Source organism: Perca fluviatilis, chromosome 2 (genome assembly GCF_010015445.1).
Source record: "Perca fluviatilis chromosome 2, GENO_Pfluv_1.0, whole genome shotgun sequence".
Taxonomy (NCBI): Eukaryota; Metazoa; Chordata; class Actinopteri; order Perciformes; family Percidae; genus Perca; species Perca fluviatilis.
In genome coordinates this window covers 13,696,811-13,718,240 of record NC_053113.1, presented here as the reverse complement: position 1 = coordinate 13,718,240, position 21,430 = coordinate 13,696,811, and the positions used below count along the sequence as shown (strand labels likewise).

Here is a 21,430-nt window from a genome sequence, read left to right as displayed (position 1 = left end):
CGTGACATTTTCTGAATCGTGCGCTCCTATCAGATGGGAGTTAAAACCACACACCCAAAAAAATGTCTCCGCATCCATTTCCAAAACTGTCAAATACCTGCTATAACGTCAACATTCAACACGATTTATTCATTATAATGCATACAGTTTGTATGCATTATAATGAATAAATCCTGTTGAACAAAGAAAGATGAAGCATGATTTAATTTTCACATTTTATTCAAAACATTATGGTGAAACACATTTGCCTTCTTTATATATATATATATATATATATATATATATATATATATATATATATATATATATATATAAAAAGTCTAAATACATAGTGTCCAGGCATTCTGCCCTCGATTTCAAAACATAACCATTAAAAATATTTGTAGAGAAAATACAAGTAAATAAAATAACTGCCATGACGATACATTAATATAACATTAGATAATTGTCAAATGTGGTAGGAAATTAAATAATTACTCCTCTCGTTAACAAAATATGCCATTTAACAATAGTTTCAGACTGCAGCCCTGTTATTCACAAAAGGACCTTTGCACAGAAAGCAACTTTGATCCATAAACGGGGTAAAGACCTGACAAACAGGCATCATGTGCTTTCTCAAACATCGTATCTCAGCGTTTCCCCTGTCACACATTTCAGCAGTGTTGGTTTAAATGCTGGACCAACAGAATAGCTGGTTAAGTTACAGTTAAACAGTTAGTTTTTTCTTTAAAACAATATACATCAGCAGAACATGTTATAGAACTCCACTTTATTATTTATAGGCAAATCTTACCTGTAACCACTGCTTAATAAATACAGAGTAAAAGACAAACCACATGCTCACATGACTTAGAAATGCATATTAATAACAAAAGTGCAATAATTCAGATGTAAACCAGACCAAACATGTGACCCCCACTAAAAAACGAACAGAACCTGACCTACTGGTGAGTGAACAACTGTTCACAGGGTGGAAGTCGGCACCGTCTGGACTCCGTCAGCCAATGTGGCCTCGCAGCGTGATGCTAATCGCCCACCACGACTGATCAATGTTATTACATCTGTACGACAGAAGCTGTTGCGTAGTTGTTGGGACTTGAGCTAAATGGGACACCTACAGTGGCTCCGCGGGGTCCCGTTAAAACCCATGACCCTGGGTTGTATCCAATCACAGTACTGCTAAAAGGCTCTTGGAATAAAAGCATCTATTAAAAGACATGAAATACTCTTTTTGAGCCGGACTATGCATGTAGAAATTACGGAACACGCCACGTGTTACTGTGCAATCATACTGTACCTCCGACTACTAGTTACTGAAATATAACTGATGGATACGAAGAAGAATCCAAAGCCAGTTAACAATAATACACACTGAGACCTACATTTTCTTCTTTGTTTGTATCTGAATAAAACACAGTGGATTTCTTCTGACTAGAAAGCACATTTTCCTGTGTGCTCCTAACGGTTTGAAATCCTGACCTGATCTCTTAAGGCGCTGACACACCAGCCCGATGACCCAAAATCTGACGAAAATCTTTTACACTGACCTTTGTTGATCTGAATTGAAGACCGAGTCAGCAACTGCACGGCCTATTTCTCGCTTAAAATGTTTTCGGAAACACGTTTCGGTGAACTATCTTCCTAAAATATGACGATCGGATTCCAAACGAGCCGCCATTATGGTCGGTTTTGAAATTCGGGAGAAGCCAGACCCGCGTGACGCGTTCGTCCAATCAGCTGCCGGTTTTCTTTTTTTTTTTGGGCAACAATACAGATTAGCGCCACCTGCTGTTATGGAGACGTATTACATCTCACGCAGAGATGTACGCTCAAGTCGGCGTCGCTTCGGTGTGTTTTCCGAGGCACTTTTTTTTTTTTGACCAACTCGGGGAGGCGGTCCTTTTCTGCCGAGGGTCGGCCGTCAGGTTGGTGCGTCAGAGCCTTTAGCACCCGATACCACCCCCCCCTGCTAGAACTGATCGATAAATATGAGGTTAAAAGATTGCTTCACAGAAGTTTGACCAATAGGTATATTGGTTCAACCGTTGTCCTTCAAACACCAGCCAAACCACGTTCTCTCAGAACGCACGTTAACGGGTTACGCTGGCGTAACAACAGGATGAAGGGATTTATCTCACGAGTCGCCAAACGTTCAGTCCACTGCATGAATCAGCACCAGGACGTGACTGGCTGCTGCTTTTTTCTTTTTTTTCTTCTTCTTACTCCAGATAAACTGGGATGTTCAATGTGAACGTAGGATTACTTGAAGCTGTGATGCATTTGACAAATTTCAGGGCAACACTGCTGAAGTAATTTTCTCTCCGTAGACGGTGATCACCTGTTCTACTTCTCATTTGCTGAATAAATCCTGTTTTTCCTAAATCAGACACCTCCCGTCCCTAGTTCCAACTAGATGAGTCACACTCGAAGCCCTAGTAAAGCCGCTTTTTCACCAGTTCATTATGCACTGACTCATTGCTTAGCCATTGTGAAGAAAAAAAAAACAAAACAAAAAACACAGCTTTATCTGGCTTACATGTAGTTTTACTCCCTTTCTGCCAGGAAACAGAAACACTTCATGTTGCACAAAAAGCTGCCACGTGCATCACAGCTACTCCACGTGCACGCCCACCTATGGAGCATTTCCTGTCTTACCATTTCTACATTTCTAGAGCATTCTTACTACTTTCTAAAGCCCATAATACACTATTTCTTCAGCAATATATAAAAACAAACAAAGTGAATATTCAATGTGTTTTGACAATCCAGCCGTGTTCCATGAGAATTCCGGGTTTTTTTTGTCCACTAACTTAAGTTAAGTTGTGTGTGTTAATGTTCAGGTTACTTCCTTACAGTAGGAGGACGTTGAAACAATCAGGACTCAACCAGGATCTCCATCAGATGCTCCAGCTCGAGTCCTTCTCTCACAAGATTCGGACTAGAGAAGGCTGGCGAAGAAGAGGATGAGGAAGACAATGGGCAGAATGAGGAGAATGAAGGCAGGCACTTTAGATTCTGGTTGAGAGAGAGAGAGAAGGGGTTTGAGGGGGGGAAGGAGGAGGAGAAAGGCTGCAGATACCGTAACAGATCGTCCCCGGCCTGGTATCCCCCTCCACTGCCTCGGAGCCCAAGCACTCCCATGTCCCTCTCCAGCAGGGACGTGTCTATATCCTGGAACAGATCCTCCACAGTGAGCTCACTGAGGTAGCTGGACCTCATCACTTCCACGCTGCTCTCCGGCACCCTCCACTCTTCCTGCGGCTCCCAGCTTCCCCCGTTACCTCGGACCGCCTGTTTCCCCCATGCCACGCCGCCATCGGAGGGCCCCGACAGGTTCTCCAAGGACCTGAGAGGTGTCCGTGGAGCTGCCTGTGGGCTCCCATCAATGGTAGAGTCCAGTGCAGTGAGAATGGAGGAGATAGCCGCCGAAATGGAGAAATCAGAATCTGTGGACATCGATCCCCAGTCCTCATCTTCGTCTTTTACAGACAGAGGACCATTTAACGCACTTAAGTGGCAAGTTGCAGGAGACCTACTTGTAGCACAATTTGACAAGTTATTCAAAGAAACCACAGGGCAGCTGACAAGAGCCGAGTGGCTGTTAGAAAACATGGCTGCAGAGTGAGGTTTTGCTGGAGCGACTCCAGTCAAAGTACTCTCCTGGAGTTCAGATGAAGAGCTACAAAGTGGTGGTGGCACCTCCATGTCTACAGAGGGCGCCCTGCAAGCCTCACGGCTGACCTGCCGCAGCGTGTTGGCTATCAGAACAGACCGGCGCAGGCTGGGTTCAGGTAGCTCCTGGCCACGCTGATACTTGTTCAGGGAAACGGAGAACACAAACTGGCGCTGGCTCTCCCAGGTAGGGCTGCTCGGGTCCGAAACCTCCACTTCCTCTGGTGGGTGTTTACGCTTCTGCCCCTTCATGATCATCTTTAAACTGCGGAGGAAGGGTAAAACCGTTAAATTGACTTGTATTGCTGCTAAAAAAAAAAAAAAACACATCTACTGTTAACATTTAGTAGACGATCAGTTTCTCAGTGTCGAAGTAAGGGACTTTTGAAATTAAAACTCTCATAACATAAAAATGGAATAAGATAAAACTATTGTCTGTTCACACAGAACATTTTCTTGCATCGTCTGCAGTCAACATTAAAACACACAAACATAAAAACAAGCATCTGTACTGTATGTTCACCCAACAATGTCTGACACACCTTCAGTTGCGTGCATACACACTAGGGCTGCCACCTCTTACTCGATTAGTCGACTAATCGGTCGTTTTGGTGTTAGTCGACTAAGATTTCTTTAGTTGGTAAGTAATTTTTTATGCTTATTCGTGCTTAATTACTCATTTCCAAGAAACTTATGAGCACATTTATGGTAAACACAAGATTTAAAGTGGTGCTTTTGCAGGATTCATTGTGGAGAAACTCAGTTTTACAGATGGTTAATTAACTACATTTATATTGTGCTTTTCTAGTCTTAACCACCTCTCAAAGCGCACAGCTCTGTCAATTAAATCAACTAATCGATTAGTCGACAAAATCGTATAAGTTTTAGTCGACTAAGAATTTCTTTAGTCGAGGACAGCCCTAATACACACACACACACACACACACACACACACACACACACACACACACACACACAGTAAATTAATAATAATATTAAAATGCTGATAAGTAAGCATCCATGGAAATTTAATCTGGAACAAATAAACATTAAGGCTTCTCAGAGATTAGGAGCATTTGCTTGATTTTCCTTATTTTTGTTTACTTTTCCTATTCTTAGACATTAATTTGGGCTCTTGCAGCCTGTGGTTAACATTTGTCATTTTCTAATCTTATGGCCTATAATCAGTAGTAAAAAAGAAAGAAAGTTGCAGCCATAGACTGAGACAGTGGCCAGTGAGGGCAGCAGTAAGCATGTTAAAAAAAAAGGTAAACTGCTTGTGGTAGTCTATGAACAGCAAGCGCTTTAAATCAGTGATTCTCAAAGTGGGGTCCTGGCACTCTGCCAGGGGGGTCCGTGAGAAAGTTTTCAGATTCATTCATTTAAATAAATGGATGGATTTTCTTTTGGACTTTGCTTTGTGTATATTCAAATTCGGCAGAATGATTTGGCAAACAATTGTATTAAACGTTAGTTAATATATAGCTAGGTTCGGATTAACTAGCTGTTGAAAACACTAAGATGATACCTTCAAAATAAATAACTCCGTTACCTTTTAAGTGATGTAAAGTAATGCGTTCATCGAGGGTTTCTTTTAACACTGGCTTAGTCATCCAGTGTTAAGTTAACGTCAGCTAAATGTGGGTTTGGGGGTTGTAACGTTAGCTTCATCGTGTAGGACTGCGGTTCTGTAACGTTTAAAGATATAGCTATAGCTAATATAACGTCATAGATGTGATATAACGTTAGCTAGCTAGCTAAACACGGTGGTCCGACCTATCTGGCGTAACGTTAGTTATTTTCTGTAACGTTAGCTACATTCCTTGCTGGTGTTACGAACAGCGACATTTCACCGCCCACCGGTCGGACTAAACGGTTAGTTTGGGTGGTGTCATTTTCTTTAGTCTGTGGCCATACAGGTACATTGGTCTCCAACCCAACGTTAGTGAAAGTGTTGACATATGAAAGAATCAAACATGCATTTTAAATGACTCAACGTTAACGTTGTGCAGTTGTTCCTCGATCGTCCCTGTTTGCTCAGCGCCGTTAAGCCGAATGTAGCTAACGTTCACGTTACGGAAAGTTTTATCGGAAGTTATTGTAAACAAACATTGTGATTGGATCTTTAACGTTACAAGACTCATATTTTTTTTAAATTAACTTAACATTAAAAAAACGGTACCCTGCAGTACTTCAAAGTAGCCCTAGGGTAACGTTACCCCCATCACAAACACTGGTATAGGAGGGAAACTTTTAACGTTAGACCTTCTCAGATGAGGCCATTGAATAACGTTAACTGACTTGAATTATCTTGATTAACGAGATGAAATCAAGTAACGAAGTTTAACACACTTAATAAAATGGTGTTAAACTGTACACACAGTGTAAATGCAACGTTAGCGTTAATTTATCTTTGAGCAAACAGACCTGTTGAATCACTTCCCCGTCTCTCCTTGGTACCGTTAAGTTTAGTCGATAACGTTGCTTAAAATGTCCTTATCTTGCCTCCTCTTCGACCCCAGAAAACAATCCAACGTTTTATTCAACTCATTGGAAAATGAGTCGGCGATTAAAAACTATTTACAGCTTTCGGCTTAAAACTTTAAACGGTACAACTTCGCCAACCGACTGACTCGGTCTTCTCCCGCCCGTGATTTAAGTTTTACCACGCAAAGGTTACAGTGGGGGCTGGATGTACCGAAAGGCATTCTGGGAAGTGAAGTTTATGGATGTCACATACACTCTAGTCTCGCTTTGCCAGACCCTCCTCCAAAGCATACATACAATCAGAATAATAAGGACATACAATCAGAATAATTTGACCTTACAAACCATACTTTTAATTATATATATGGTAAATAAATTATTAATAATATCACGATTCATATAATATGTAGACCTGTAAATTCACTCCCGCCCTGATTAATTTCCGCCCAGACCGGATTGTCAAGCTTGTCATTATGTAAATTGCATAGCACTAATTCCTAAATGATTACATAACCACCAGAAGAGGGATTCCCATCCGCATATTACCTTTAAACAAGTACCTGTGTGTGTGTGTGTGTGTGTGTGTGTGTGTGTGTGTGTGTGTGTGTGTGTGTGTGTGTGTGTGTGTGTGTGTGTGTGTGTGTGTGTGTGTGTGTGTGTGTGTGTGTGTGTGTGTGTGTGCGCGCGCGCCTTATTTCATGTTAAAGATATTTCATGTTTAAGTTAAAATTACTGTAAGAAAAAACTAAACTTCTCAGAGGATAAGGCTACTGAACCGATGATGAATCATAAAGATATAAAAATGTTCACATTTCGCTGACGATTTCTATACACATAACGACGAAGCAAAACATTGTTTAAAGTCTAGATCTTGCACATGTACAGGCCAAAAGGAAAAGTCGTTTTAACTCTAATTCAAGTTCCAGTTGTCCAAATCAGTCTTATTTCAGAGAGAGAGATATTGCAATAAATCAAACATTACCTGAGCGCAGCAGTCGCCAGGAAGGAAAACGGCCAGTAGCACTAGATACAACTTCCACTGAAGTAAACCTTTAAATGTCAAAGCTTACTGTTTCGATTTCAATTCCAGCACTTGCGACTCCACGTACGCCACACGAACAACTAGCGAGTCAACTTTGAAAAACAGCTTTAGCTCCTCCTCGGACCGTGCATTGGACAGCAAAGAAAACCATGTTAACACAAGTTATGACATAAAACAGCTTCCTGTACTCTGTCAAAATAAAACAAATGAGTCGGTCGCACCTTTTTTTAATCAAAGCCCTAATATAATAATATAATACAAATGGAATTGCTGTATTATTTAAGTGCTATACTGAGCAATGATGTACTGTATGCGTCAAAGGGATAGCAAACTATAATGGGATACAGTCAGACAGCAGTATCTATGCTTTAAAAAAAAAAATGTTGTTTTATTTTGAAGGACAAAAAGGGTTTCCGGGTTATGCTAACTGCCCTTGGGCCACTTGACACATTTTGTCAGAGGGAGTTGCACAACAGCTAGACATGCCGCTCATCTGACTAACTTTGTCCTTTTGAAAGGATATATATTCACATAAGGTGAACTGCAGGAGAGAGACAGAGAGAGACTAGACGAGTGGTTGTGCAAGTATTTTCATACCAAAACCAAAACAAAACACAACAAACCACAACAAAGACTCGTATTTGATAACAACACTGGTCCAACCCAGTTAGATAATAGTATAGCTTGTACTGCAACCGTACAACCGGTCATCCTTTCATAGATTTAGCCTACATCTAACTAGTTCATGAATATGTATTATACTGGTTTCTAAACCTGCATCCAATGGTATTTCATCGTTGTTTCATCTATTTATTCCAAATTTATTCCAATAGAGCTGTCCTTTTCTTTCATTCTAAAATCAGTTATTTTTTGTCACAAAAGAATTTTTAAATATGTGCAGTAGGTAAGCCTTATAAAACTAACTTTCTGTCATATTTGCTGAAACTGACCCTATGTTCCAGTAGAACTACTATACATGAAGCAGGTAATAAATAAAAAAATCTGGCTCCTCTGGCACCACCTCCAGCCTGTATTGCGATTTGCAAAAATCCACCGCTCCCTGTTCAGATGCACCAATCAGGGCCAGGGGGGTGTCTAACTGCGTCAATCACTGCTCATTCACACGCATTCATTCTCCCTTGTGGGGGGAGGGGCTTAGGAGACCGTTTTGGAATTTAGCGGAAAGCTAAGTCCTGGATCTTCGCAATCCTACCTACAGCAAAAGAACGCACCATTAAAGAATGGTGCGTTCTTTTTGTCTTGTAATCGCGACTAGTAGCTCGAGCGTGACGTCACATCCGTGTCGAAAAACGAATAACCGCGGGTTGTTGCATTTTTTTGTCACACAATACTACGAGTCGGAAAAAAGATGGATTTTTGTAACATTTTTAGTAACATTTAGGATTCTATTCACCCAGTTATTGACATATTACACACATATATTTCACAGTTTGATACATGAAAATTACGTTTTGATTAACATTAACGTTAGGCTACTGCTCTGCTTTCTGCTCAAGACTCGGCTTAAAGCCGTTGTTGTCATATAGCAACCAAGCGTCTCTAGCCAATTTCAGCTGCACAAGCTACAAAATAACTAATCAGGCGGTATTTAACTCCTAATAAGACTGTAGAGACATGCCTATAGGTAGCAGTATACAGCGCTATGTTTAACTCCTAATAAGACTGTAGAGACATGCCTATAGGTAGCAGTATACAGCGCTATGTTTAACTCCTAATAAGACTGTAGAGACATGCCTATAGGTAGCAGTATACAGCGCTATGTTTAACTCCTAATTAGACTGTAGAGACATGTCTATAGGTAGCAGTATACAGCGCCTATGTTTAACTCCTTAATTAGACTGTAGAGACATGTCTATAGGTAGCAGGATACAGCGCATGTTTAACTCCTAATAAGACTAGCAACATGCCTATAGGTAGCAGTATACAGCGCTATGTTTAACTCCTAATAAGACTGTAGAGACATGCCTATAGGTAGCAGTATACAGCTATGGTTTAACTCCTAATAAGACTGTAGAGACATGTCTATAGGTAGCAGTATACAGCGTATGTTTAACTCCTTAATAAGACTGAAGCGACATCGCTATAGGTAGCAGTATACAGCCGATGTTTAACTCCTTAATAAGACTGTAGCGACATGCCTATAGGTAGCAGTATACAGCGACTATGTTTAACTCCTAATAAGACTGTAGAGACATGCCTATAGGTAGCAGTATATAGCGCGCTATGTTTAACTCCTAATAAGACTGTAGAGACATGCCTATAGGTAGCAGTATACGTAAGCTGTTTAACTCCTAATAAGACTGTATGACATGACTATAGGTAGCAGTATACAGCGCTATGTGTACGACTTCTTCATTTGGTTACAACAAAGACAAAAGTGCTTAAAATTGAGAAAACCACAATGTTTATAACGTGTGATGCACGCACGTAGCCATCTTTGAAAGTGAGCTCGGGGGTCCTCTGAGTTCAGACGACGGACGAAGTTAGAATACGACCCCGGGCGCTTTTTGCAACTTCCGGGTCGTAACTCCGGAAAACAACTCGTAAAACGACTTCGGTGGACAAAAAGAACGCACCATAAGTAAAACGTGAGAATCATGCTGTAGCTCACAGGTTTGCTGTTACGGCTCAACCTGATATAGTAAAGATGTTCACTGCTTTCCAGATGATTACTCACTTGCAGAGGAATTGGTTGGTAAAGTGCTTTACACTGAAGAATGATCAAATCTACCTCTGTAAGAGCTAATTCTTACTTAGTAGTTTAAGACACAAGTAGTCCGACATCTTTTCACTAACAGCAACAGTACTTTCAATAAGATATGCGAGAACACTGATCTACTCAATTACTCCCTCTTGTTGTTTTGTAAAGCGTAATGTAAATGATATAGATGATAAAATAGTATTATACAATTTATTATTATCATAGTTGTTTTGTCACTTTAGCAAGAAAGCGCCTGCAGTGCTCATTCACTTGACTCTTTCAGTACAACCTTTGGTACGACAAAGTCTTTTATTTTCAATGATAGGAAACAATACATTCATTATGTAAAGATGGTTAAAGACACCACTGATGTAAAGCGACGCAAACAGCTACAGCTAAAGCAGCAGTACATTGATTGGCACTTGGTATCCTCGGTGCAGCGGATGATGAAATTGAAATTAGTACAAAAATATGACAAGCAAAGAAAAAGTTGCTCAGTCATGCTCATAAAGGTGAACACAGGGGAGCATTTGGGCTATATAACAACACGAGTAGTTTAAATCTACACAGACATTAGTTCTTCATTTATCTCAAAGTCTTAGCATAAACAAGGATTTTCTCTTCAGTGTGTTTTTGTGGAAATTAAAAATGGCCACCAGGACGGGCTTTAAAACCCCTTCATTGTCCGGAGGGCATCAGCAGTGTGTACGTCAGGATTATTTATACTCTCCCCACACTCCGACCGTCTTTCCGTCCCACTCGGAGGTGGACAGACACTTGACGAAGAAGTGTCCCAGGTCGTGTTTAGAGATGGCTCTTCCTTTCAGCATGCTCTCCGCCGCCATGTAGCTCTCTGTCAGAGGGAGGTCGTCTGGAGGGAGCGAGACCGAAACAAAAACTTCATAAAATATGAGAAAACGCACTCATGCTCTCTCTATCTGCAGCTGCAGAGCATAAAGAACAATCACAAAACTCATGTAGCTCATAAAAAAGTGCAACTTGCAATCCACTATTCCAAAATAAATGTCAACAATGTAATGACTGTATTACTGATTAGCACTTAAGAACGCACAGCGTTATGCGTTATTACTATGTTATTTATGCATTTATTCGTATTTGTACCTTGTCTGTGAATTGTCCTTTAAGTCAGTGGTTCCCAACCTTCCCCCCCCCCCCCGAAACCGAAGTTGAGGTAACTCTCGAGATAAAGCCTTACTTTCTTTTTTGATACAGAGGAGTTATATTTCATTCATAAAATAGTGATGTCGTGGCGGCAGGAAAAACGAGGATACAACAAAATATATAGTTTTCATAGAGACTTTTGTATACATTATATATTCTAGTGTATTATCATAATTTTTTTTTACCTCAACCTCAAACCAGATACAGACTTGCGCCCCCCCTGGGGGTGCCCGGACCCCAGGTTGGGAACCACTGCTTTAAGTGCTACTCTTCGTGCCTTGAATTGTCCCTCTGGGACAAACACGTTATTTAAATTGAATTGAACTGACTGCAGCACCTTTATGCAAAAGCCTTTATGAAAAGTTTTCTTTCACTTTCGTTTGCAATAAAACTCTTAAAGCTTTAGGGCGGGCTCGGTCACGTAATGCTTGTATAATGTGGACGTGCCACCGTTTTGTTGTCATTACTTAGAATTCCTCATGGGGGCGGCAGAAACTATGCACTGTAGCTTTAAAAGGTGCCCTGCCACACAAAACCGTTTTTCTTGTATTTTTTGAAATATGTTAGGTCCGTATGTGTTTGTGTTATGTGGTGAATGTGAAAATGAACTGCTACCTCCTCTGTCAGCTCTAGCCACTGAACAGAAATACAAAAGCTGGTCAGTCTGACATCATATTGCCTGAGCTCATTGCTATTCATGAGCTCGCCCAGTTGCGCTGGGTAAAGGATGCTGACAGCCAGGCTCTCATTGGCTAGCTGTTAGCCAGTCAGATTCAAACAGCTAAGCTCGTTGAATATTAATGAGAACTGGCAGAAATTGAGCGGAGTCTTCCTGTAGGCTTTCTATACCACGCTAGAATGGCTTGAAACAAGGTAACCAAGGCATTTGTTCCACAAAAAATGTTACAGAGTCCATGAACTTCAGACCACATTACCACAAAGTAATGAAATATGTGTGGCAGGGCACCTTTAAGTTTTCTACTTCTTACTGACCAGCAATGTGAGGAGGCATGACAGCCACATAGTCCAGCCCAGATGTTTTCAGCACGTTATACATCCTGTCATGGTCTTCTGTCACATCAATCATACGGGGCGGGACTTTGGAGCGATCCCACAGCAGGAAGGCTGGGAGGGATACGGATAAAGACGTCATTAGCACTCTTTAGAAGGAAAGAGCAATTAAATAAATATCAAATACACTTCTCTTAATTGTCTTAATGTACTGCTCATCAGAAGCCAACACAGGCTTAAACAAGAGTAAACACAATATATTTCAATGTACTTAAAAAAATAAAAATCAGTCACATAACACAAACTTTGGCCACCTCATCCACTCTGTTATAACTTTTATAAAGTTGTACCTGACATGCAGCCGACCACCTTGCAGATCCCACGAGCCTTCATGGCTTCAACGATGTTCTTGGTGCCTTCAGACATCATGGTGGTCGGGCCTGATGAGCACAGATCAGATAATAACATTCATACGGAGGTCCAAAGTAACCAAATATTCCAAAACTGTACTTGGAGCATAGATTCAGACACTGGTACCTTCTACTGGGTGACACTATATATTCTTTCCACTGTATTTCAGAGAGCTATTCTATTACACAGTAAAGAACATACAGTACATGAAACCATCAAATTAAAACCTTAAAATGTGTTGATTTATGTAATTGAAAGACAAACATTAAAAGACTTCTTACAAGATAATGCATGAATAATGGGTGTTCTGTTCTGTTCCTGAATTTTGAATGCAGGACTTTTTATTGTAAATTAAGCATTTTTCATAACAGTGTTGCTGCTTTTGCTTAATACCGTCCTCATGGTTTACATAATGGAAATCCTGTCCACCTTTTAATAAACAGTGCGTTTCAGATCGCAACACTGACACAATGACGTCACATAGGGCTATATGTTGTCAAGTATTATGGCGACCTCTACTGGATGTTTTACAGTATTACACCATTTTAAGGTGAACATGGTCGGTTATGTAATGCAACATGTACTTTACCAATGCAAGGGAAACTTCTAGAGTCAAAACAGTGGTGTAAATATGTGAGAAGAGTCCAAAGCAACAACAGTAAGAGAAATGCTGCAACTTTAGGACAACAAGTTCAAAACCACACAGACAAATGTGTGTGTGAAAATAAAAAACTGCAAAAGACTGCAAAAAGCCTGGCAACAGGAAATGTGCAAATTAAGTAATACAACTTTTAGAAACAAAGCTAAGCTAATTTTTTTATTTAATTAACGCAATGCAAACACTACATATAACTGACATAAAAAACATTCTCACCACATCTGTCTTCACCTTAAAGGACTGCAACTTCCTCATACAGTATACCCGTGGACTTAATTTTTTCATCAGTAAGTCAACATATTAGTCAGCTGCAAATATGGCTTGACCCCAAAAAAATTCTAACAAACGATTTTTCAGTGGTTTACAGTAGTATCAGATTTACCTAAAAACATACTAAAAGTTTACCAAAGTTTGACTTCAAGAAAGGCCCCATTTTCAAAAAGGCGGCCGCGGGTCCTTAAAAAGACCATTACTCCTTTGTATTCCTACTACACCATGAACACTGGTACCTTATACATGTTTTGGCCATTTAATATTCTAATTAGCATATTTGTAGGATAAATAAGCACTATTTTTAATATATATATATAAAATTGTAATTATAAAATTTCCCTTAAGTAATTGCATATTTCTCATATCATTTTGCCTAGTGTTGGTGGTTTCTGTCCATCAGCTCCCTTCTGATGAACCTCTACCACATCAGAGCCATCTGTTAAGTTTTTACAGAAAATGTTGCAAGTTTCTTGGTTTACAACAATATGACTCATGTTCAAAGTTGGAGTTTTCCTTCAACGCTAATCCAACAATGTCATCCTCTCTTAATACACTCACATTGTTGGCCTTTCTCATGTGTTAGAAATCTTTCTAATGTTCTTTTGACACCCCCATAAAATGACACTGAGCATGTGTCTGAGAATAAGACATTTGTGCTGTAATATACACTACCGGTCAAAGGTTTTAGAACACCCAATCTTTTTAGTTTTTTTATTGAAATTTGAGCAGTTCAAGTCCAATGAATAGCTTGAAATGGTCCAACGGTAAGTAGTTAACTGCTTGAGGTTAAAAAAATAAGTAAGGTTACTCAAAACTGAAAAATAATGTACATTTCAGAATTTTACAAAAAGGCCTTTTTCAGGGAACAAGAAATGGGTTAACAATGTAAAGCTGTTCTGGAGGTTGATCAAGCTTTGAATGTTGGTGCTACCAATTCCCACAGGTGTTCCACCTTGTCTGGATTACTTACCACCCCCTCTGTTTGTATAAAAGTATTGTTGGAACACACTGTGGTACCGTACCCTCGTGAGCATTGTATGAACAGTATTGTACTGCAGAAAGTAGTGTGTTGCTATAAAAATGGTGGGAAAAAGAAAATTAACAATGGAAGACCATCATAACACTTAAGAATGTTGGTCTTTCCTACAGAGAAATTGCGAAGAAAGTCAAGGTGTCAGTGAGTACAGTATTCTTCACCATCAAAAGGCACTTAGAAACTGGGGAAACTCTGACAGGAAGAGGTCTACAGAATCAGAAGACAAGTTTCTGAGAGTCAACAGCTTGCGTGATAGGCAGCTCACAGGACAACAGCTTCAAGCACAGCTTAATAGTGGTCGTAATAAGCAAGTCTCAGTTTCACCTGTAAAGAGAAGACTTCGAGCTGCAGGTTTGATGGGTCGAGTTGCAGCAAGAAAGCCATTGCTAAGACGTCAGAATAAGAAAAAGAGGCTTGACTGGGCCAAGAAACATCATCAATGGACTACTGAAGACTGGAAGAAGGTGTTATGGACTGATGAATCAAAATTTGAAATCTTCGGTTCATCACGCAGGATTTTTGTACGCCGTTGAGTAGGCGATAGGATGGTTCCTCAGTGTGTGACATCAACTGTCAAACATGGAGGAGGAAGCGTGATGGTCTGGGGCTGTTTTGCTAGATCCAGGGTCGGTGATTTGTACAGAGTGAAAGGCACCCTGAACCAAAATGGCTACCACAGCATTTTTGCAGCGCCATGCAGTACCCTCTGGTATGCGCCTAGTTGGTCAGGGGTTCATCCTACAGCAAGATAATGACCCAAAACATAAGTCCAAGCTATGCCAGAACTACCTTAGCAAAAAAGAACAAGATGGTAAGCTTAAAAACATGGAGTGGCCAGCATAGTCACCAGACTTAAACCCCATTGAGCTGGTTTGGGATGAACTGGACAGAAAAGTGAAAGCAAAGCAACCTACAAGTGCCACATATTTATGGGAACTTCTGCAACAGAGTTGGGAAGAACTTTCTGAAGAATATTTGATTTCCATTGTAGAAAGAATGCCACAAGTGTGTTCAGCTGTTATATCTGCCAAAGGGGGCTACTTTGATGAGTCAAAAATGTAGAATACATTTTGGTTTATAAATTGATTCCATGATTTCTTTTTTAACTTAAATTTGTTCTATTCTTTCATTTGAGAGTACAATGAGACATTGAACTGCATGAATTTCAATTAAAACCTGGAAAAACTGGGGTGTTCTAAAACTTTTGACCGTATTTGTACTTTTTTTTTTTACCCACCACACGGAGGAGTCGTGTGGTGGTGGGGGGTAAAAGTAATTTAAGTTACTTTTGGGTGGAATAACTTTTACATTGAATCTCAAGTCTGTGTTTTAGCAAAAAAAGGGTATGTGTCCAAAAACGCATACTGAATAGGAGTTACATGACATAGGTAAAATTGTTTACATCTCTGATTCACCCCAAAAAAGATAAAACCTTACAGTTATCTCACAAAATGTATTCCATAAGTATGTCATCATGTCAGTGCAATTTAGACAAGTCCAATGGATTCATAGACCCAGAAAACATGGGGTTAGACACCAAGATTACTTGGCTAGGTCAAATAATGAAGGAGTTAGGATATTTTGAGGGCTTCCTGCCCATCTTGGACGCCATCTTGAAAATTACACTTTTATAGTGGTCAAACTTTGGTAAACTTTTAGTATGTTATTAAGGACACTTAATACTACAAAAAACAGCTGAGAAACCTTTTGTTAGAATTTTTTTAGGGTTAGGTGTTTTTTTTTCATATATGCAGCCGCCTATATAATGTTTGCTTGGTTGTGTGTCAAACTGTGAAGCCTTACTGAGGCTGTTCCTGGTGCCCAGGATGATGATAACAGCGTCCTGGCCTTCCAAGGTCTTCATTACATCCTCTTTCTTAAGTACGTCTCCCACCACCACTCTGGATACCTTGTGGTCGGCAGGCAGCTTGGTAGGGTCACGCACCAGCACGGTCACATTGTATCCTGATGGAGAAAAAAACGGAAATCAAGCCAAACAACAGGGATGCAGCAGAAACAGGTACTCACACCATCATCACGTTGATATTCCTACACATCGAATACATGTCCTAAAAAAAAAAACTACAGTTGAGTTGTATCTGCAATAACAATGCAGCCTAATGTCATTTCAAGTGTTATATTTCCTAAAATTCATAGGATTTCTTTTTGCAGAATCTCATGAGATTTCCAATCAAGGCAGGAGATGTGGGAGAATGAGAAGTAGTGACTACTATAAAAGGAGTAGGGATTAGTGACACATTGACAACCGACCATTTCACCGGGGGGGGGGGGGGCCCCGGCTGAAGGGGGTTAAAAAAAAAAAAACAAAAAAATAAAAAAAAAAAAAAACAAAACAAAATAAATTTAAATAAAAAAAAAAAAAAATATTTTTTTTTATAAAAAAAAACAAAAAAAAAAAAAAAAAAAAAAAAAAAAAAGGGCCCCCCCCCCTCCTGTACAGGCGAGATAGTGAACAGCTTCTACTATCAGCTCTCTGTGTGACTCAGCAAAATGCTGACCTGTTACATCTACCATGACACAACAGTTTTTTGTTTTTTTTTGCCCCATGTTGAGGAGGGAAAAGGGAAATGAAAATGTTGCTAAATCAAAATTAATCATGCAACATAATGTGTTTGTGTAAGTGATTTTTTTTTTGTGCAAGTGTATCGGTCTGTCTACAGTTTATGTTTTTGAAAATCTGCAGGGGAATTACAACCAATAGCGGAGCAAATTACAGCAGGGATTGATTGTGTAAGCCTCATAACAATGTGAATTTATGAATAAAGAATATTCAATCAGTACTAGATTGAAGTTAACATGAGATTATGAACTTCAAAAGTGTACATTAAAGTAGCCTACGAAAGGTGGATTTAGACAAAATCAAATATCACCATAGTTTTAAAACACATTGATATGGATACATGCTGCTAATATAATGTTTTAAGGAGGACTACCTGTGTTTTCAAAGACATTTACACACAGGGAAAGTTTGAGAAAAAAAAAGGTATGACGTTATGACCAAGCTCAGAAATCAGCTATGTAACAACTTTACAATAAGCACCCCATCTAGTCCCATATCACGTTATTGATATTATATTGATGTGTGGCCCAGCTCTAAATCCATTGAGTAGATGTGGACAACTTGACAGTGTAAAGCCTAAATTTTGTTTTTTTTATGTTATTGTGAATAATTTCTGCTGAACAACTTTATGATAGATTGTTAGACTGTCACATGACATGTGGATTCCCAAGAGCTCATGTTTATCCTACTTTTTGACCAATCCAGGACCGTCATATTAGGCTAGGCTACATAGACTGGAGGGTTAACAACTTTGACAACAACAGACTTTATAGCTAGCCTAACGTTATTTCTTTTCTCTGTGTTGCAAACTCAATTTGAATACAATAATTGAAAGTAGGTTATAGGAACCTATTGGGACACATCAAGGACTTACTGTCATTCCCCGGTACGCAGTTTGATCAGCATAATGCACCGATACGTTATCTATTCTTCTATTCTTTCTATTCTCATATTCATTCCTCACCTGCAGCCACCGCTTGCGGGAGGGTGGCCAGCCCGGTCATTCCCGTGGCTCCAAATATCGCGACGTTTTTGATGGAGTCCGACATTATTTGTAATAAGCGAGTTCCACGACACAGCGACAACTTGTCGGTTCAGGTTCAAAGTGCGTTCGGCGCAGAAGATACTTTCACTTATAAAGTCACATTTGACATGTGTAGAAACCATAGACACGCCTCTTTTAAGTGACAGGAAGAGAGGCGCTTCCGCAGCGCAGACTCCTCCTCCCACACGGACAGTAGGCTATGCAGTTAAAGGAGCCCTGCTGCTCACACACTCCTGTTACTACTAGGCCTACTGGTCACTTTTACTTAATCTTTGACTTAAGTAAAAGTAGCTATACCACAATTTAAAATAGGCTGTTACAAGTTAAAGTCTTGCATTCAAAATCTTACTTATTGACATCAGGCTATAGCCTACTTAAAGGTCCCATGGCATGAAAATTTCACTTTATGAGTTTTTTTTAAACATGAATATGCTTTCCCCCAGCCTGTCTATGGTCCCCCAGTGGCTAGAAATGGGTGTAACCGAGCCCTGGGTATCCTACTCTGCCTTTTAGAAAATGAAAGCTCAGATGGGCCGATCTGGAATCTTCCCTTTATGATGTCATAAGGAGAAAGGTTACCTCCCCTTTCTCTGCTTTGCCCGCCCAGAGAATTTGGCCCACCCATGAGAAAGAGAGAGACATCATGGGGCGGCCTCTAGCTCACCCAATGAGCTCACCCAGTAAGAGCATTCGCCCCATGTTGGCTGAGTCCTGCAGCGGCGCAGGGTTCGAATCTGACCTGCTGCCCTTTGCTGCGTGTCATCCCCCATCTCTCTCCCCCTTTCATGTCTAACCACTTTCTAAATAAAGGGAAAAAGTAATCTTTAAAAATAAAGAAGAAAAAAAAAAGAGCGAGACATCATGGCTTTCAAACGAGCAAAGTGGCAGTTGGTCAAGGCCACCCCCCACTGTCCACCTTGCCCCCCTCTCTCTCCTCCTCGATAGCTACAGACACAGAAATGGCACATCCTAAGGAAAGCTCATTGTAGGACTGGCTCTAGTAGCTGTAATTCTGCACCAAGGCTGAATTTCAGGAAAGAGACTTCAGATACAGTATTAGGGGACCACTAAGGTCTATATAAAAGAGACTTCAGATACAGTATTAGGGGACCACTGAGGCCTATATAAAACATACTTCAGATACAGTATTAGGGGACCACTAAGGTCTATATAAAAGAGACTTCAGATACAATATTAGGGGACCACTAAGGTCTATATAAAAGAGACTTCAGATACAGTATTAGGGGACCACTAAGGCCTATATAAAAGAGACTTCAGATACAATATTAGGGGACCACTAAGGGCTATATAAAAGAGACTTCAGATACAGTATTAGGGAACCACTAAGGTCTATATAAAAGAGACTTCAGATACAGTATTAGGGGACCACTAAGGTCTATATAAAAGAGACTTCAGATACAATATTAGGGGACCACTGAGGGCTATATAAAAGAGACTTCAGATACAGTATTAGGGGACCACTAAGGTCTATATAAAAGAGACTTCAGATACAGTATTAGGGGACCACTAAGGTCTATATAAAAGAGACTTCAGATACAGTATTAGGGGACCACTAAGGTCTATATAAAAGAGACTTCAGATACAGTATTAGGGGACCACTAAGGTCTATATAAAAGAGACTTCAGATACAGTATTAGGGGACCACTAAGGTCGATATAAAAGAGACTTCAGATACAGTATTAGGGGACCACTAAGGTCTATATAAAAGAGACTTCAGATACAGTATTAGGGGACCACTAAGGTCTATATAAAAGAGACTTCAGATACAGTATTAGGGGACCACTAAGGTCTATATAAAAGAGACTTCAGATACAGTATTAGGGGACCACTAAGGTCTATATAAAAGAGACTTCAGATACAGTATTAGGGGACCACTAAGGTCTATATAAGAGCATCCAAAGAGCACCACGTCATGGGACCTTTAAAGTAGGCTAGCTACCAAAAGTAAAAGTAGGCTACTCATGCAGAACGGCCCTTTTCAGAATAATAGGCAATATTGGATGATATGGCTACATCACTTTAATGTTGCAGCCTGGTTGCAGTTGGTAAAGGTGGGGCTAATTTCGACTACTATTTATACTGGTGGATGATGTAATCTAGTGTCTCTTAAAGTGGAGTCAATGGACCTTTGCCAGGGGGTCCTGGAAGGTTTTCAGATTATCATGATACAACATTTTGTATACCCCCCCCAATCTTTTAGTTCAACGAATCATATTTTAACTTTCAAATCTGTAGTAGTTCTTCAACAACTTATGTTGATGGAGTAAAGCACTGGGTAAATGTTAAATGTTAGTTATGACACAGAGTAGTGTGGATATGTTACTGTTATATGTTTCTATTCTTCCTTGTTTTCTATCTGTAGTAGGCCTACCCCTTGTGTGGAATTTTTGTTTTTTTCGTTCCTTAAAAAAAAAAATATATATATATATATACACTCACCTAAAGGATTATTAGGAACACCTGTTAAATTTCATGTTAATGCGATTATCTAATCAACCAATCACATGGCAGCTGCTTCAATGCATTTAGGGGTGTGGTCCAGGTCTAGACAATCTCCTGAACTCCAAACTGAATGTCAGAATGGGAACGAAAGGTGATCTAAGCAACTTTGAGCGTGGCATGGTTGTTGGTGGCAGACGGGCTGGTCTGAGTATTTCACAATCTGCTCAGTTACTGGGATTTTCACCCACAACCATTTCTAGTGTTCACAAAGAATGGTCTGAAAAAGGAAAAACATCCAGGATGCTGCAGTCCTGGGGGGCAAAAATGCCTTGTTGGTGCTAGAGGTCAGAGGAGAATGAGCCGACTGATTCAAGCTGATAGAAGATCAACTTTGACTCAAATAACCACTTGTTACAACCGAGGTCTGCAGCAAAGCATTTGTGAAGCCACAACACGCACAACCTTGAGGCGGATGGGCTACACCAGCAGAAGACCCCACCGGGTACCGCTCATCTCCACTAAAAATAGGAAAATGAGGCTACAATTTGCACGAGCTCCCCAAAATTGGACAGTTGAAGACTGGAAAAATGTTGCCTGGTCTGATGACTCTCGATTTCTGTTGAGACATTCAGATGGTAGAGTCAGAATTTGGCGTAAACAGAATGAGAACATGGCTCCGTCATGCCTTGTTACCACTGGGCAGGCTGCTGGTGGTGGTGGTGTAATGGTGTGGGGGATCCCTTTTGCCTTCAGAACTGCCTTAATTCTTTGTGTCATTGATTCAAAAAGGTGCTGGAAGCATTCTTTAGAAATGTTGGCCCATATTGATAGGATAGGGTCAAACACA

The 21,430-nt window shown here is 40.2% G+C and overlaps 2 protein-coding genes across 4 annotated transcripts; both read right to left on the bottom strand.

Annotated features, from left to right (window-relative positions):
• Positions 1-1,844: 1,844 nt before the first annotated feature.
• On the bottom strand, positions 1,845-7,332 carry sertad3 (SERTA domain containing 3). 3 transcript variants are annotated; one of them, XM_039782097.1, is made up of 2 exons: positions 7,142-7,332; positions 1,845-3,937 (listed from the first exon to the last, which is right to left on the bottom strand). In XM_039782097.1, the coding sequence occupies exon 2, from the start codon at positions 3,928-3,930 to the stop codon at positions 2,875-2,877; it is 1,056 nt and encodes a 351-aa protein (XP_039638031.1). In that variant the 5' UTR covers positions 3,931-3,937; positions 7,142-7,332; the 3' UTR covers positions 1,845-2,874. The 3 variants fall into 3 exon arrangements, with proteins under 3 accessions (XP_039638031.1, XP_039638032.1, XP_039638039.1); XM_039782098.1 differs by lacking the exon at positions 7,142-7,332 and adding an exon at positions 6,100-6,483; XM_039782105.1 differs by lacking the exon at positions 7,142-7,332 and adding an exon at positions 5,670-6,077.
• A 2,881-nt stretch (positions 7,333-10,213) lies between these two features.
• On the bottom strand, positions 10,214-18,249 carry blvrb (biliverdin reductase B). The gene is made up of 5 exons (XM_039791406.1): positions 18,040-18,249; positions 16,298-16,459; positions 12,467-12,556; positions 12,099-12,230; positions 10,214-10,794 (listed from the first exon to the last, which is right to left on the bottom strand). The coding sequence occupies exons 1-5, from the start codon at positions 18,122-18,124 to the stop codon at positions 10,640-10,642; spliced, it is 624 nt and encodes a 207-aa protein (XP_039647340.1). The 5' UTR covers positions 18,125-18,249; the 3' UTR covers positions 10,214-10,639.
• Positions 18,250-21,430: the final 3,181 nt, after the last annotated feature.

What these genes read in the sequence shown, in the direction of transcription:
- sertad3 (XM_039782097.1), bottom strand. Translation starts at nt 3,930, where the DNA reads ATGATCATGAAGGGGCAGAAGCGTAAACACCCACCAGAGGAAGTGGAG.
- blvrb (XM_039791406.1), bottom strand. Translation starts at nt 18,124, where the DNA reads ATGTCGGACTCCATCAAAAACGTCGCGATATTTGGAGCCACGGGAATG. An exon ending in GGGCACCAGGAACAGCCTCA is followed by an intron (nt 12,557 to 16,297) that starts GTAAGGCTTCAC and finishes TGTGCTCATCAG; the next exon opens with GCCCGACCACCATGATGTCT. An exon ending in CATGCCTCCTCACATTGCTG is followed by an intron (nt 10,795 to 12,098) that starts GTCAGTAAGAAG and finishes CGCTCCCTCCAG; the next exon opens with ACGACCTCCCTCTGACAGAG.